This window comes from Aedes aegypti, chromosome 1, assembly GCF_002204515.2.
Source record: "Aedes aegypti strain LVP_AGWG chromosome 1, AaegL5.0 Primary Assembly, whole genome shotgun sequence".
In the NCBI taxonomy this organism is placed as follows: Eukaryota; Metazoa; Arthropoda; class Insecta; order Diptera; family Culicidae; genus Aedes; species Aedes aegypti.
In genome coordinates, this window is record NC_035107.1 from 28,157,875 (window position 1) to 28,174,983 (window position 17,109).

The 17,109-nt window shown below is 37.8% G+C and overlaps 2 protein-coding genes across 6 annotated transcripts in view; one reads left to right on the top strand and one right to left on the bottom strand.

Annotated features, from left to right (window-relative positions):
* The window catches only part of LOC5566204 (gamma-aminobutyric acid receptor subunit alpha-6), a 130,649-nt gene extending 126,886 nt beyond the window's left edge, over positions 1-3,763 (top strand). For both annotated transcript variants that reach the window (XM_021839247.1, XM_021839248.1), the window contains exon 8: positions 2,828-3,763. In XM_021839247.1, coding sequence (XP_021694939.1) covers positions 2,828-2,982 — 155 coding nt within the window. In that variant the 3' untranslated portion in view covers positions 2,983-3,763. The remainder of the gene's footprint in view (positions 1-2,827) is intronic.
* LOC5568331 (heat shock protein beta-1) overlaps positions 3,378-17,109 on the bottom strand; it is a 62,347-nt gene continuing 48,615 nt past the window's right edge. For 2 of the 4 annotated variants that reach the window (XM_021839249.1, XM_001657933.2), the window contains 4 exons: positions 12,662-12,764; positions 11,188-11,247; positions 4,426-4,521; positions 3,451-4,360 (listed from right to left, as the gene is read on the bottom strand). In XM_021839249.1, coding sequence (XP_021694941.1) covers positions 4,160-4,360; positions 4,426-4,521; positions 11,188-11,247; positions 12,662-12,764 — 460 coding nt within the window. In that variant the 3' untranslated portion in view covers positions 3,451-4,159. Of the gene's footprint in view, positions 4,361-4,425; positions 4,522-11,187; positions 11,248-12,661; positions 12,765-17,109 lie in introns of all 4 variants that reach the window. The other 2 variants (XM_001657932.2, XM_021839251.1) reach the window with 2 other exon arrangements.

Genomic DNA, 17,109 nt, shown 5'->3' on the forward strand with positions numbered 1-17,109 from the left:
ACAAAAAAGCAGATGGGACTGCCTAGCGATTCACGGTAGTATAGGAATATAGGACTGTGTTTATCGAAAACAATTCTCGCACCGATGATCTTGGAAAACTGATTTGCTGGTTTGCTACTGACAAGAAAAGGAGTCGCCTATCTCGATGCGAAAAGAATTTCTTCCCAGAAATGACCAGGAAATTACATTTCTCTGATCGCAGTACGCAGTTGAGAAGAAATGTCATTTCAAATGGGACTCTGTAGAAATTTTTTGAGTGAAATAGCATACTTAGCTTTACACAACACAGTGTTTTACAGGAAAACATCATCGTAGTTTGAATTGGTCATTTTATTTTGGAAAAATCGTCAAATAATCGAAGTCAATTAATCGATTATCTCGATTATTAAGTGAGCCAGTTATCGATGAAAAATTAATCGATTGGTGAGTTGATTAATCGATTAATCGAAATAATCGATAAATTTGCGACAACCCTAAACTCGGCAGCTATCGTCTGTCTGTCACTCAATACACTCTAACTATATAACACTCAATAGTTGTTAATTTCAACCTGTGTCAAGGTTTGTACCCTTTCGTGACAAGGTTCATATTCGCGACTACGAAACAAAAAGAGATTTACAAAGCACTCGCACTTATGGAAAACCTCGTAAGGAACTGTCATCGTATGCGTGAAAAAAAAGCAAAAAATATATCTCTCCTTGTTTTTCTCACAGAAAACCGAGGAAAACAGCAGCAGCTTTGTAGTCCCGAATAGCATTGTCCAGCGTAACAATTCAATGTAGCAATCTATAATATCGCAGAGCACTACACTCACAAAGGTTTACTCAAAGATTTCTAAACAAACTCGCTCAGGGATTCCGCTAGTTACTCCTCCAGGGATTGATTCGTTCTAAATTGATTTCGAAGCAGAATCAAAGCAAGCGAAGAAAACCATCGCATCGTCCATGATCAGCAATGTAGGGTAGGTGTACCAATTATGGATGCAATATGTCAACAGTAGTAATAAAAATCAAGTTGTAACCGCGTTTCTAAAACGCAAGCATGACTTGTTGGTGTCAATTACTAGTTTAAAGCCTTGCGAATCTGTTGATTTAAACAGTTTTAGTACTAAATTGACTTTAAGCGTCTAAAAATGGATTTTAAAAAGCGTTGTCTTTGTACCAATTATGGCAATAGCGTTCCTAGCATTCGACATAAAAGTGTACCAATTATGGACTATCGAATATTTGCACGAAATGAACTCAAACGCCATGAAGAGCGAATGATAATGCAACGCTTATATGTAATGAAGATATCGCTCATAAAATTTTCCAAAAATTTTGGGTTAAATATATGTTAAATCAATTTTTTGCAATGGATTCATGGGAGAAAATTAATTTTCGAAAAAGAAGTCAAAATGTAGTGTGAATGCAAATTATTATACAAAACAGCATTAATGATTTCACATTACCTTTCCAGTGCCAATTTTCAACGAAAAAAGAGGGAAAATTCAAAAATCGAGTGTCGTTGAAAACCCCTCTCTATCATGAAATTAGCATCTTCCGCTCGCGAATGTTTTCGAACGTGTGATTGAAAAATCTTAGTAATTGAATACAAAACATGAAGATAATGCCTTACCGAACCGTCCCGTCGCGGAAGTCACCAGTAAAATAGCTTTACTTCTTTTATTTTACTGATCAAAAAATGTAAACAAACCGCCTCCAGAGTATTGCCATAATTGGGCTCTCATACACTCTTTGTACCAGTTATCGACACGATTTCCAACTTAAAACAGTAGAATTGATTGCATACCAGCTAAATTTATTCATTTGTTCTCACTAGGTAACATACATTCATCGGTTGAAACAGTTTATCCGGATGAAAACATGCATTTCGTAACGGAGGTCCCTTAGCCAACTGCTAAGAAGGTGACATATATGTGAGGAAAAATTTTCAAATGGTCATTTTTCGAAGCTTATTGCACGAATGTTCTTTTCAAGGTTTAGTTACCATCAAAAACAAATAGTTTAATCATTCCTGTGAATATAAGCCATTATAGTCTAGTGAAACAATAAGAAAAATCTGTTTTTGTTCCCACTATTGCCATAATTGGTACTATAGCCCTAATTGGTACTTCTACCCTATCGCAAGTTTTAGCAAGCTTGATAAACAGCGGCAGTGAAGGAGAGTCCCCAAGAGAGAGAGAACGATGATAAAACCCATTTCTCTCGCTTATTTATCATTGGGATTAGGTGTTTTATTGTATTGACATTATAAGCAATCCCCGATCATCCTACAGCATAAGGGCCCCCATACTTGGAGCATGTTTAGATGGATTTTATCTTGCACTGTTATCCTCCGATGTAATCAAGGCTGTAGCAGTACACGATAAACAGACTCTCGTGATCGGCAACATCAAGTTTGGTACAGAGAGCGATAAGTAAGAGATACTCTCAATTTGCTCAGAATTCAACCCCTGTTCAAGGAATGTCTTCAATAATTATTTTTTAGATAATTTGTTCCCTTAGATACGGAATTCCGCCTGGCACTAGTGAGCAAGCCATTTTTTGATTTGCCGATTACCTCGGGATCCTGGGACTATTTAGAAAGTACAACATTATTTCTATTACAATGAAAACAGTAGATGTTTAGTAAGTTGAGCGCTGTCATTCGATTTTCTGCCACCAAGAGGCGCTAATGAGCAAGTAATTTTTGACGCTTAGGGGAAAACAGAAAAAGTTATCAACGGTAACATCGAGGAGATGATATTCAATGATATTTGTTTCAAACCATAAACATAAGTGTAATAACAAAAACAATGATTAAAATGTTCTCCTTTCCTCTCCAGGAGGCGCCAGCCGTCACGTCAACAGCGTATCGCTGATCGATCAAGCCGCCAGGGTGCTCTTCCCAGCGTCCTTCACCTTTTTCAACGTGCTCTACTGGTTGTGCTACTACACCTACCAGGCGGATTTCACCTGGGCTCCGTTGAAGGAGGTTTAACCTTGTTGATGAGTCGAATCCAAAAAAAGTAGCTTTTAATCAAAAACATGTTTGAACAATATGAACAAATTTGAGTAAGTCATCCAACTTGACAAATAATCAAAACCCGAATTTGCATCCATCGATTAAGGTTTCAAACCATAGGTTAGCGAACACGTTTTACAGGGAAGATTTCTTTCCAAAACAAAATAAGAGAGAAAAACCGGCTCCTATCCTAGTCAAGTCCTGATTTAATTCCTTAAACCGTTCTCCGAATTTACGTTATATAAAATAAATAAAGCACAAATACACAAACGGTTGTTGCATGCTGCTGTTGTTGCTGTTGTAGTAGGTAGTTGCCGTAATATTAAGTGATAGTCGACTCGTGTTGTTCTTGCTTCTAAGTAGCGTCTTTCTTTTACTAACATTGTTCTTCGAAAGCCCTTTGCCCAATATTTGCTTTGACGTTGTTCCAAACTGTGTCATTGTAGCTGCCTCTAAATTGCAGTGACATTTTTCTGATGTTTTTCGAGTAAAAAATATTCCCGTTACAAAATCTCAAGTGAGTTCAGTAGAAAAAGGTAATTAATCCCAGAAACTCATAAAGGCCTCGGTTCATTTTGTGTTATACTGGTTCGTAAGTAAGTAAGTAGGCTGTGGGGCACGGTTAGAGTGCACCGCCTACTGAGTTGATTCGATGGTTTTTCGATGGTGATGCGTGTGGTTAACAATCGGAAAGAATATTAATTAATTAGGTGTGTGCGATGACCGTTGGTTTTAATTCAGAGGGTTATCACAAGTTTGAAATATCTTCCGTTTTTTGTTATAAAAATAGATAGATGAATTGAATTATAAGGGCCTAACAACTAGCCGTAGCGTTGGCGATGTTCCAGTTCAAAATTTTCCTTCTTAATTGGATCCGATGCTTGCTTAGTTTTCTAAATTGGTGGCCATTGCAGCCATTGCTCTCGTAAAAGATCTAATATCGAAACAAATATCGTTGAAAAAGCACGTCTACTTTTTTTTAGTGAATTATGTATCTCTTCTCGCCCTCTCTCACTGGTGATGTCTCTAATAATTGGGTATCGGCTGGTAATTATGGCTTGATGAAAGCGATGTGTGTGAGTTATAAACCACGCGCAGCTTTCCCGAGTACACACATTGATAAAGATTTATGGATGAAACTCTATTTAGGGGTTTAGTGATGGCCAATTGGAATCATGGTTTCGCCGGCGGTCAGAGCCTGCTGTGGTAGTGGAGCGTCCACCGTTAGTACTCCGTCCTTGCTCAAGGAGGACTTGATCAGCTCCGGGTTGCAGCCCTTCGGGAGCAGGAACTCCCGATTGTACTCCCTGTAGACGGACTTGGTGTCGGACTTTTCCTCGTGCTTGGCGTGGACCTACGGTGGAACCGAATCGGTTGGTTAGATGAGTTGATAGGTATCGGGAATCGACAACAACTTACCAGCAGCTTGTTGTCCACAGTCTTGACGACAATTTCCTCTGGGGCATACTGACTGACGTCGAAGCGCAGCTTCAGAACTTTGTTATCGCCATCCTCCTGAAAGTGCGAGATAGGATCATTTAGAGAGGGTTCTTAACGAAGATTTGAAGAAATAAAGGTTTTTTTTAAGGTAAAATCGGCATCTCATAAGATGGAGAGAGTTGAAGTTCAGATATCCTAGGAAACTGGGTAATAGGGTGGTCCATAACCATCAAAGGGCCAAAAATATAAACTACACCCCTAAATTTATTCATATGAATGCCCAGGAGCTATTGTGAAAATTTGAGATAAAACAATCAAGTCTAAGAAGGCTAACGAGATTGAAATTTGTATGAGAATATCGAAAAAATGAATGATACACTTTCAACCACAGGGCGAGCTGCAGCCGATACTTTTTTTGTATCTATAGGACAGATACATACGCGTATTTGGTAAAAGATACAAATTCTAGTTGAAGTTATATGTACCAAGTTCACTAACCATCAGGATATCAGGTTCTTGAGTTACTGACAATTGAAGAGAGCTCGTTACTAGCGCTACCTAGCGGATAGATACCTAATCCAATTTCTCAAGACTAGAGAACTCTTCGTCTGCTGAAGAACTTTGCCAAGGACACCTACCTTCAAGTTTTTCAGGTTCTTGAGATACAGACTATTCAGAAAATTTGTTACTAGCGCCACCTAGCGGATAAATTCCCAATCAGATTTTTCATAACGAGAAATCTCTTGATATGCTGAACAACTTTGCCGAAGGAATCATCCTTCTCATTGCATTCACCTTTAATTCTTTCAGCAATAGGGTCCTGAAGCCATGTTCCAAGTACCAAGCGCTTAAGTTTAGGCCAGAAACAAAGGTTTACTAAATTTTTAAATGCGTTTCGTTGGTTTAAGTCCAAAAAATGATTTTCCGGTCTTTGCGAGTTTGTCACACCCCTTATCGGTTTCTGTTTGTGAGGAACCACTGCGACCAGCTTTCCTTGATCTTTTGTGGTATTGAGAAATAATGAGGTAGTCGATTTTTATACAATAGCGCTATTTATACCTTTTGGAGAAAACAGTTTGTCACCATTAAACTCTCAAAAGCGCGCCCCTTACCCAGGTTCGGCCCCAAAGCTAGTTGAATGATACTGATTTTGATTATACATCTGTACTCTAGCGTTTCAAATTATTGCTTCTACTTATAAGGTTCAAAGTCGTTTTTTGTAACTATATTTTGTAGCTTATCAACCCGCCTTACGGGAATGCCACACCTTTTGGTTTAAATTTTGTTTTCCGTGTACCTTCCAACATGTCCCCAGTGTTAAAAAGTAAAACCCCTGTTGCATTTTTGTCGAGTAAAAGAACATCAAATATGATCAAAAGTGTCAAACTTGAGATTTCGATTTATTTTAAAATTGAAGTTTAAATATAAAAACGGCTATATCACGTTATTATGGCGGGAAAATTTGCCGAAGTAGTATCAAAAACATGCTCTATCGCAGGATTTCCAAACCGGTGGCCCCTTTGGGGCCGCGAACCAAATGCGAAAATTTATTCGATTTAATGTGATTCTCAGTTAGATGTTATTTAGGACGTTCCTGAAGATACCCATTGAATATTTCCAATATATTTGTGGCCCAATCATTGCCAAATTTCACCACGGATTCCTAGTAAAGCATTGAAAGATCTCAAGGGGGATTTTACCAGACTTGGAACCCACCCAGAAAATTTAATTCCAAAATTTAACAAAAAAATTTATACAACAGATTCGTCGCAGATTTTTGATTGTCGTCGTTGAGCCAAGTTGACACCAAATACAGGTCGTTCAAAGAACCGGAATCTGTCTTATTTACGTAGCTATTTGCAACACGATGATTTGGCAACCTGCAGCTAAAAATTGTGACGTGCTGGGACATTTCTGAGAACGGTATCAGATTTAGTGATCCCAAATCGACTAGAGACACATAATTTGATCCTTGAGACACGCAAAAATGTCATTTTTGTCAAGCTGTGTAATCAATATAGAGGTTGGATTGAGGAAGGATTTTTTTAAACTCTGAAATCTCTGAAAATTTCTAGGAATATTTTTTTTTTTTAATTCCATTGAAAATTCTTGAGTCCAGTTCAAGCTAAACGTCTTATTAAAATCTTGTACTCCAGTCGATTTGTGAAAAACTTGTAATCAATTCGATCTGGTGCAAATTCTGAAATCCAATGGTATTTTTAAGGAAATCGTAGTGGATTCGGTGATAATCGTTAAAATACAATGAAGATCTCCCTGAAACACCAGGGCTCCCATCAAAATTATAATGATTCGTAACGATATTACAAAAATTCCCTTCGGAATCAAGTAGATATTTATCGACAGACATTCAAAAGGTTTACACGAGAGTTAAAGATTTCCCCTGAAATCCCAACAGAACTTAAAATCAAAGGAATCTCAAAGATGTTCCCTCTCAAAGATACCCACAAAATTCTTAAAGAGAATTGTCCGGAATCTCATAGGTTCCCATCTGAGTACCAGTGTTTTTTACCAGATTTCTAATATTTCCACAAGAATCCCAGAATAGTGGCGAGAATTGCATAATTATCATAATGAATCAAGAATGTCTTTAAAAATCTCAAAATTCGAACAGGGATTTCATAATTCCAAAAGAAATCATAGGATCCTGGTTGTCATTATTCAATTCCCACCGACATTAATCATCGCAATGCTATAATTCAAACGAAAATTCCATATTCTTACGTTAATCTTACCGAAATCTCAGTTTTTTTTTTCGAAATTATAGAATTCCTAAGGAAATGTCAAAATACCTTTCGCAATATCAAACCTCACATCTCACACCTCACAAGAATGTAGAACACTCAGCTCAACTACATTTTATTCATTCTGCACATTGAATTATATTTCGACAGTTTTTTTTACACAAAGCACTTAATTTTTTTGTTTTCCTGCTAGGAATATAACAATGATTCTAAAGTGAATAATAACATTGGGTTTTGACAAATTTAATGGTTTCATGGTTGAATCACTATTGATGGCATGAGCATGAGCAAATGATTTCGCATCAAAATCTCTACGTGAGTTTTCGAAACAGATCTCAAATGATCTCGCAAGAGAACTGAATGATTGAGATTTTAGTGCGAGTCTACCAACACTGCTCATAAGAACACTAAGTTGAGAAGCAGAATGTGATATTACATCAAATCATTGATCTGGGTATTCAAACAAGTTTTTTTCAACAATTACCCTAGCAAGAATTCAATAAAAAAAATCCTGAAAAGAGGCCATAAATTCGTCTAGGAACTTCTGAATTTATTTCTGCAACAACGGGAGGGATTGCTTACTGGGATGTTCCAAAAATCTTTGCAAAAAACCTTTCAGTTTCAGGTTTTTGAAGCTTTTTTCAGGGATTATCCAAACAATTTGCTTAAGAATCCTTCTGATAAAAGATCCGAATGTTCCACTGAAAATGCCTCGTAAAATTTCGTTCATTCACATTGAATTCTTTCAGCAATTCTAATTGTAATTTAGTAGTTCTTTAAATAAAAAAGAAAATAATTATTTCAATAGTTTTATAATGAGTCCTTGCAACATTCATTGAGTTTCTTCTTCTAATATATTAAGTATTTCCTCGAAAATCTCTCTAGATTGACTCCAGTTAGGTTTTCTATGATTCTGCCATTTATATTTCTATGAACTTCTGCGAAAATTTCTATAAGGATGCCTAATTTAAATCCTTCAGATTTTTCTCCATGGAGCTCCTATTTTAACTAGTTCCTCTTAAAGCATAGTATGCTGTTTCGTTCAAGAAAAGTAAAAAAAATCCTTGAGAGAAAACAGTATTGTGAAAAACTCAATTTCTCACAACTCACGCTTGAGATTTTTCATTCAGTTGTGATGTGTGTTCACGCAACTCAGCAGTCAAAAAATCGTGGATGAGTTGGCTCACCTGTTTGACTCATTGTCTCTTATTTCCACTGTTTACTCGCACACGGCAATAATTTCTTGTTACCCGGGCAGACGGAAAAATCAAAATCATATCTCAAAACGAACAAATTATGATCGCATATCACAATTTGATATTGAAAAGATTATTTTATCGTTCTCAGCGCTATAGCTCAACATCTGAAAATATGTAAACAAGATCAAAATAAGTTCTTTGACATGGAACAAAACATAAAATTACGGGACTGAACAGTGTTTCGTCAGGACAACCTCTAGTAGCAAAAAGTAGTCTCAGAAAAAAGAAGAAAATGTTGCTCTGTTTCCTTGCTCTTCCAACTGATAGGCATAGCCGGATGGTTAGCATGCTTGTGTATAGATCCAAAGGTCGAGGGTTCGATTCTGGTTGCAGGCTTTTTGATTATTCTCATTTTCGCCATCTGTCAGATCATATTTTGATATTGATTTATTAGTCAATCAATAAACTTGTCAGATATTGCATTGATCATATAATATCTTAATGAGATAGTGTTTAATACTTTGCCATATTAATTTTTGATCCAACAAACTAATAGCTGATTATGATCGTCAGTAATTATTTTAAAACAACAAAAATGATCTTGGTCAGCTTTTTCCACCTGCTCGGGTAACCTGGTAGAATTAAAGTAATCCTTTCTAACGTAAACTACAACATTCGGGTTTCACGAGTTTTTAACGGGTTTGGTGACTGAATCATTTTTTACGGTTTGAGTTGATTGAGTGGTTTTGCATCAAAATTTCAAGCGTGAGTTTGCTCTCACGGGGAGCGTATTGATTGAGATTTGAATGTGAGTCTATCAACACTGAGAGAAAGAAGAAGAAATTTTGTACAGAGAGCTGCATTTCAGAAGAACTAATTCAGGAATCTTCGAAGGAACATTCTTCACAAATTTCATAACGTCAAAAATGGCTATTTTATATTATGTATGATTACTTGTATAAGTTGTAACATATCGAGGACACCCACCCACTACCTACCTTTAGACCAGGCCTGCCCAACCTTTTTGACTATTTTTTATTTAAATAGTTACTGTGTTCTCATTAATAGTCCGATCTCAGAAATTGTTGCCTCAAATAAAAGCTTGGTATTATATCTGATTGACCCATGTATAAAAATTCAGAATTATATCAAACTCTTAGCTATATGCAGGCAAAGGCAAAAGCCGCGCCAATTTATTAACTGCGTCACAAGCCGAATGTTTAATATGAAATCGATTTTTTATACTAAATTAATCACATATATTTCCAAGCTGTCATTTGAGATATCGGACAATTTTTGCGAACACACCAACCATTTATGTGGAACTGCAGGAAACTTTCAATGACATCCCGCAGGATTTTCTCTAGAAAGACCCGGAGGGACCCCTGAAATTAAAACAAATTGAAACTATCGAAATCTCGTAGGAATAACTGCCAGAGTTAGGAGATGGATAATAGGAAGTATTGTTGTAGTTTTTCTTAGAGCGAACCCTCCAAGAAAAATCTTTAGTGAAATCACTAATTAAATTTGATGAAGAAACTGCTGGAGTAACCTTTCAATAAATTTGAATGAATGGTATTTGAACCGATTCATTTGAAAATCTGGAAAGAATCCTTGAGGTTATTACTGAGATTATTACTCAAATAATCTCTAGAGGGATTTCTGAAAGTCTACCTTGTAGATATTGCATGAAGCACCCCGAAAAAATGTCTGCAGAAATGCATTCGGAGAACGCCTGTAACAATCTCTGGAGAAATAACTGAAGGTTTCTACTGATAAATTGATAAAGTGATAAACTGTGAGTTTTCCTATAAAATATCCTATAGAAGAGTGCTTTGTGATAAAAAAAAAAGCAATCGGGTCCGATAAAGCGCTTCTCCGGAGTAATCTTGTATCTCAGCCTACGTGTAGAGCGTGTAAGTAGCGAGAGAACAAAGACGAGTATAATAATGGTTTTAAGCTCAAGTGAGGATATTTTATCAATTGGTGAGCTTGTTTCTTGCTTTTGTACCAAATACAACGACAAGTATTTTACCTATGTATGGTTCGTCACAATACTGCCCATGTTCGCATGGTCGAGGTGACCACCACCATTGTCGGGAAAATGCATTGAGGACGCTGCCTAAGTGCCGTTCGCATTTTGGCGCTTACGTCGACTATGCGAACATAGGCAGTATAGGTGTCATCATTAGCTTCTACTCGTGTTTACACAATATATAACTACACATAGCTTCTCATTTATTGAATTTTTGTAATTACTAAAAAAAATGAACAGATATGTTGTAACGTTATACTTAGTCGTTTAGCACAGCCGGAATTTCACTTTTGTGGGAATGTTACTCATGAATGATTGTTTATCAAAGTCTAGTCACGTATCGAAGTGAATTCTAAGAAACGACGAACCTCCTCATTAACATATATCCCTTCCACTGACCTTTGGGAAGATGTAGAGTTCAAGAAGGTCTTCAAATATTAAAGGGTACTCACTAATATTCCTTCTCTCAACTTCATTTGCCTGCTAGGGCAATGACGGTGCCTTTAGATGCGCTACTTCAAGATGATTTTTTTCTATGACCCTTCATGAATATATTTTCTATTGTAAAAAAAAGTCCAGAGATCAGAACTTACGTTCAGTTAGTTTCGGGGACCTTAATGTCAGTAAATCATTTGAAGATATGTAGGACTAGTTGCACGATCAATTTTGGCAATATTGTTACCATTGGGTATATAACGTTTTTTTCCTAAACTCTACTGAATGCAATAACCTTGCATATACTTACTACTTGTTCGACCGTTTCTTTAATCGCCTCACGACTACTAGAGGATTGCAAACCGCTGTCCTAGAGCAATTGAAAAACAATGAGAATTCTGCAAATATTGAGTCCAAAAGATTTGGAAAATTTACTTTTGGAAATTGGGACACAAAATTGACATTGACCCTTATGGAAAGCATCCAACAAATGAGACAAGACAAATTGTTCTAATGAGAACCACTACAACTAGACGAGATACAATATATACTAGAATACGCTCAACCTATGATGCGATGATTGAAATCAATTTTTCCATAACTACACTAGAGTAAACCCAAAGAAAAGAAACGTCAAAATTTAATCATTAAACTACAACCAACCCGACAGGAGTCCTATCAAATCGGCAAGGGTTCTTCTCTTTGAGTTTACTCAAAGCCTGTTGAACAGTACTACCCTAAGCATGCCATGTATAGCTCTGTAACACCGATAGCACCACTCCCGAGAAGCCACAGCACAATCGACGTACTTGATCAGATAGAAATACATTTAAAATACAGTTAACTTTCGTTCGTTGCACTAAACCTGTAGCCCACCTAATGAAGGACTTTCACTGATCGGGCCGAGTTTTTAGCTGCCAGAAAAATGAATACAATAGGCCTTTTCGTATGACAGGTCCGTCTATGCATTTGTTTACAACGGTGGAGGACCGGCGCTAACACAAGGCTGTCATTTCCATGGAAGAACTGTCAAAGAGCTTCCCGATCAGCTGATTTGAAACGTCTTGTGAATAGGCTCATAGAAATTCAGAGCTACCAACATCAATAAATCGATCTTTATGTCAAAAAGTGACGTTTGCCATTGTTTTAAATGGGCTATAGCCCACCTAACGGGAGCCAATTAGAACGAAGCCCACCTAAAGATAGTGAAACGAACGAAATTCGACTATACCATATTTCATGCGTGTAATCTTGAAGGTTTTTCTTTGTAGGAACACCTAGATGATCTGAACCATTCATAGAACCTACTGGAGTTTGGATTCTAAAGAAATACAGTTCAGAATAAGTCAGAATTTCGGCTTCTAACGGTATTTCTACTAGGGAAAACATGCAATTTCGCCTATGCTCTCACCATTCTTTAGTGAAACTCTTGTGTCAGACAAGTAGGCTCTACGTAGTTTAAGACTTGCTGTCAGATCTCGATATCGAGTTATGCAACCATAGTAAAAGCTAGTTTTCATGGCTCCCTTGATGGTTCCTCATAACTCGATAATTCCTTCAACATCGATCTGTAGAAAGCTGACTGTTTTTCCAATGATAATGTTCAAGCAAATGTTTAAGGCTTATTTGAATTCTAATGCTACCCCGTACGCATACACATGCCGCCCACCATCTCTCTTCACCAAATGATAACCGACTTTGACAAATGAAATGACACAGACCCGGTTTGACCCATGAAAAACGCAGACAAAATGCTGATGGAATCACAGTACCACCTCACTAACCTGTATCAGCGGAGAGTTGATGTCCTGAACCTGTGTGCTGCTGCTGCTGGTGCTTGTGCCGGTCTGTGGTCGCAGGGCCGAGGCTGCATTCGATGTGGTGGTGCTAAAATTTCGCACGCGGAACAAGTGAGGGAGAAAAGAGAAACAAAACTGAATTAGTATCGAGTTTTCCATCGCTGACGCTGAAATTGCGGCCTGCTCGGCCAACTGCGATCGATTGGCCGACCTTCAGCGTCATGCTCCTCTGCTGCGAAAGAGGAACGGTTCAAGGCCTGCTATAATGTCATAAACATAAAGTTCGCTAAAATACGGATGATCGATAAATATAAAATGCATCGATGGAGAGAGAGAGAGTGAGATGTGTGTTCAACGTGTTCGTGATTTCGTGGGAGTTAATAAATTTCTTCAAACCTTTTAGTAACAAACGAGCGACAGGGTTCGATTTTGGCCAGCAACCAAAAATCGCAAATTGCAAATGCACTGAGAGTGAGAGATCAGGGATGATGAGTGAAGGAGTAGGTAAGTCACAGCCACCGTTGATTTTCTGACAACCGCGATGCGATGAAGTGTCGGAGCGAAGCGTCGCATCGCAGTCGGCGGTGCTTAATTTCGAAGAGGGGGTCGGATCCTATTTTCGGCAGTTTGGATTCACTTCGGCAAGGTTTTTTTTTTCAGAAGCTACAACGCTCATATTTTTGCACATGATGCATCGCATTATTTTTTTAGGCTCAAGCGAGTTGACGCTTTACGCTAAGTTTTAGACAATTCTACCGAGAAAAACCGCTTTGCCAAAGTGAATCATAGAAGTGCCCAAATAGTTGTTTACCCTAACACCTTCCCGTCCTGAGCAAAAATGATGAAACATGAATGAAATATGTGCGCGACGAAACGAAGCGATATGGGAATGGGAGTGTTTTTCATCTTCGGTGAGGAATTTACGGAATCGGCGACGGCGACGACGATGGATGTCGGCTGGTGTGAGCTATAAATAACGACACCACTGGCAGCCGAATCATAGGGAAAACCATTTTCCCTGGGTGGATATGAAGTGGGAAATGTTGCCAAAGAAGGATTTTTGCTCGCCGAGATCACCAATTAAAATATACTTTTCTTAGTCGGTGAAGATGGATGCGTTGAAAATGTCATGACATTTCACATCTAATTGCAACACGCTTGTCTGGATTATTTACAAGCAAAAACGAATTTCCTCGTCTAAGGGAGTGACATGAAAAAAGGGAAAAATAAACCTCTCAGAAGATTCACGAGGCTTCTTATTACGATATTCATATGCAATACCCTCAATAAGTTATCTCAAATAAATTTTCGTTTCAAATCGTTTTCATCTCATAATTCTTACTTTTTAGAACAATTTTACACACGAAATATGAAACAAACTTCAAGGTAATTCCAGTTCGCCAACAACAATCAAGGCAGACTTAGTGAAAATCACTAGTTTTGTTTTGTTGGGTAACTTCTAACTTTCCGGACAATATTTGAGGAAGGGCCATATTTTTCTATGCATTTAAATGCTTTTTCTAACGAAAAAGAGAAAAAAGATGCGTGTTTCACTACTGTTAATGATAGATTGTTGCGGGAAAAAAATTGTCGTTCTTCACGTTGCCCACGTGTGCGAATCACTCACGGCCAAAAATAGACCATCTGATTACAGCAAGCAACACACCCCGAAAGGCTAAACCGTGTCGCGTGCAACCAATTATTCCGTTCAGCCCTCGTGGCGACAAGAGGTCATTAGCTCTCTAACTTGCCTCTTTTACGCCCTTGCGGCCGCCTTCGTCACAGAGGTATAGAGACGTATGTAAGCAGAACCGCGAGAAATTGGGTCAGCAGTGCCATTACGTACCTAGACGTGTGTTATTTTGATGACAGTGTGTATAACTGACGAAATCAAGAGAGAGAGAGAGTGAGAAGTGTTAAAAAACCGAGGAAAATTGGTCGGCAATCATCCCAACTAGTTTGACGCCCTGCGTGTTCGCCTCTATACCGCCAAGGTGGTGCAGATTAAAACGGATAGAAGAAAAGGAAGTGAAGAATTTTCTCTGCCCGTAAATCACAATCGCAGTAGGTCGTTTTTTTCTGGGCTTGATACACACAGTGGAGGCCGCGACGAATGGGAACCATTTGTAAAGGCTTACTAGATTTCTCGCTGAACTTTTCCAAACGGCATATCTAACTCTCTCTTTCATCAATATTTTAACCGTATTCTGATGCGCTTTTCGTATAAATCGATAACCATGTTTCGAACTATACTGAAAATCTTACCAAAAACATCAGTATTGTACTATCAAAAGAGAGCGAAAGAGAAAAAAATATCTCATTGTTCCTTCGGTCGCTTAGAAAAGTTCAGCGAGTTTTTTCGCCCTTTTGCGCGTTCACCATTTGTCGGTAGCCTTACAATCGACCTCCACTGTATGCACGTTCATCAGTCCAGTAATCTGGAAGGCCACCCACACCTCCGCTCTCTGACATCACGGCTGACTGCAAACCAATTTGGTGCGGTCACTTCCGCGAGAGAAGGTTCCCCTCGGTGCCTTGCGACGTAATTGATGACTTCATCGTCCTCACCACCTCCACGCTCGGCCCTCTTTTCGCACTATGGGCCGAAAATCAAAATTTTGCGACAAAAGCCAAAGAGATCTTTTTAAGGCTAAGTAGCCCGTCATTCGTTTTGGCAACAATGATGACTTTTCAGCTTGCATTTCAAAGTGATAAAACTCTGAAAAAAACTCAGAAAAAAAGCTTGCATTTCAAAGTGATAAAACTCAGAAAAAAAAAATCTTCCAGTACACACTAATGGCAATTATCTACTGATAGGTTTCCATATCAGTAGAAAATTGCCATTTGTGCAAATATTTGTCTAAATTAATAAATACGACAAAATACACAGGTAATACAAAAGTATACCAAAACAAAGTTTATTTCGTCAAGTTTGCAATTTCTTTCTGTTCTAGAGTGGCAAACATAGACGAATAAGAGTTTGTCAGATGTTGTTTCCTCATGCACTGACGTTTGGCAAATGGTAGGCAAACGGCAAACATTGGCCAAACGTCTGAAACGTCAAATTGCCAAATACTTGCCTTGACAAAGTGTGTACTGATACCTTAAGCCAATACAGACATAGTTCCAAAATTATTAGTTGTTATCATTTTTGTGCACGAATACCATTCACGTTTTATTACAAACTAGTGGTCCCGGCAAACTTCGTCTTGCCATCAAGTAGGCTGTAGAAAAACGCTATGGATCGTCCTATACAAAATGACAGTTCCGTTCACTCTCGTTTTCCCTCCCTTTCCGGTGAATATCCTGGGATTTTTATACATACGAACACGTCGGAACCCTTGAGGAACAAAACGGAACAATTATCATTCAAATGCGCTGACCCGTTCGTAAGCCATTTTGTAACATACAAACACCACTCCATTTTTATTTATATAGATATCATTAAAATAAAGAATAAAAGTAGGGGAGGTGAACCAGTTTTGGCCACCCTAAGGAAAAATATTGTTTATACACAAATCAAAAGACCTTTGGGTACTGTCAGTACATTAAACGATGGCTTTCAATTTATACTCAGCAGGGAAAATATAAAAACCAATCAGAAACTTTGTTTTTGTATTGAAAATGGGGGTGGCGAGTACTGGACCATTTGCGCCAGTATTTGCCACGTTTTTAATTTCGGTACCTGAATTTGCCACCTATATTGATTTCTTATGGAGGGTGGCAAATCAGGAACACCATGGCGAAAAATAGGTGCAAAGGAGCAAAAATTTTAAGGAAAATGATTTTTTTCTATGATTTTCTGAGCAAATTTTGAGATTACCAAGAATGTTTTCGTATAATCTTGAAGCAATTTAGCGAACACTAAACAATTGGCAGCCATATATATGGCGAATACCGGCACACCTTCCCTATGAAATAAAATAAAAGCAAATAATATGCTGCTTCATCATTTGTCTAAGCAAAGAATGATCAAAAACAGAAAATTGAAAAAAAACGAACCCTTTCAAATTGTTGCAAGAAAAATCGATAACATAAATGTATTGTTTTTGAATTTTTGAGAACATAAGTAAATTTAACCAGTGAATCCTTCTAAGATTCCTCAAATATTTTTTTATTGGGATTCCTACAAAAAATTTTACAAGGTCTTCTTCCAAGAATACTTCCAGATATTTTTCAAGCGATTTATCCTGTTACTGTTTCAAAGATTCTTCCAGAGACTCCTTTAAGGATTAATCCTGAAAAAACTCTACAGGGATCCATGCAGACCCAGACAACCAGAAATCGCATGAAAGTTCACGTTATAACTCGTTTATTCATACTAATTATATCAAACTCGCAAAACACCGTGGATAAACTCGTCAAATTGATGTGTTTCCTCGCATAAAACCCTTTTTTTCTGAGTTCATTTGCACATTTTGTTTCGTTCCGTA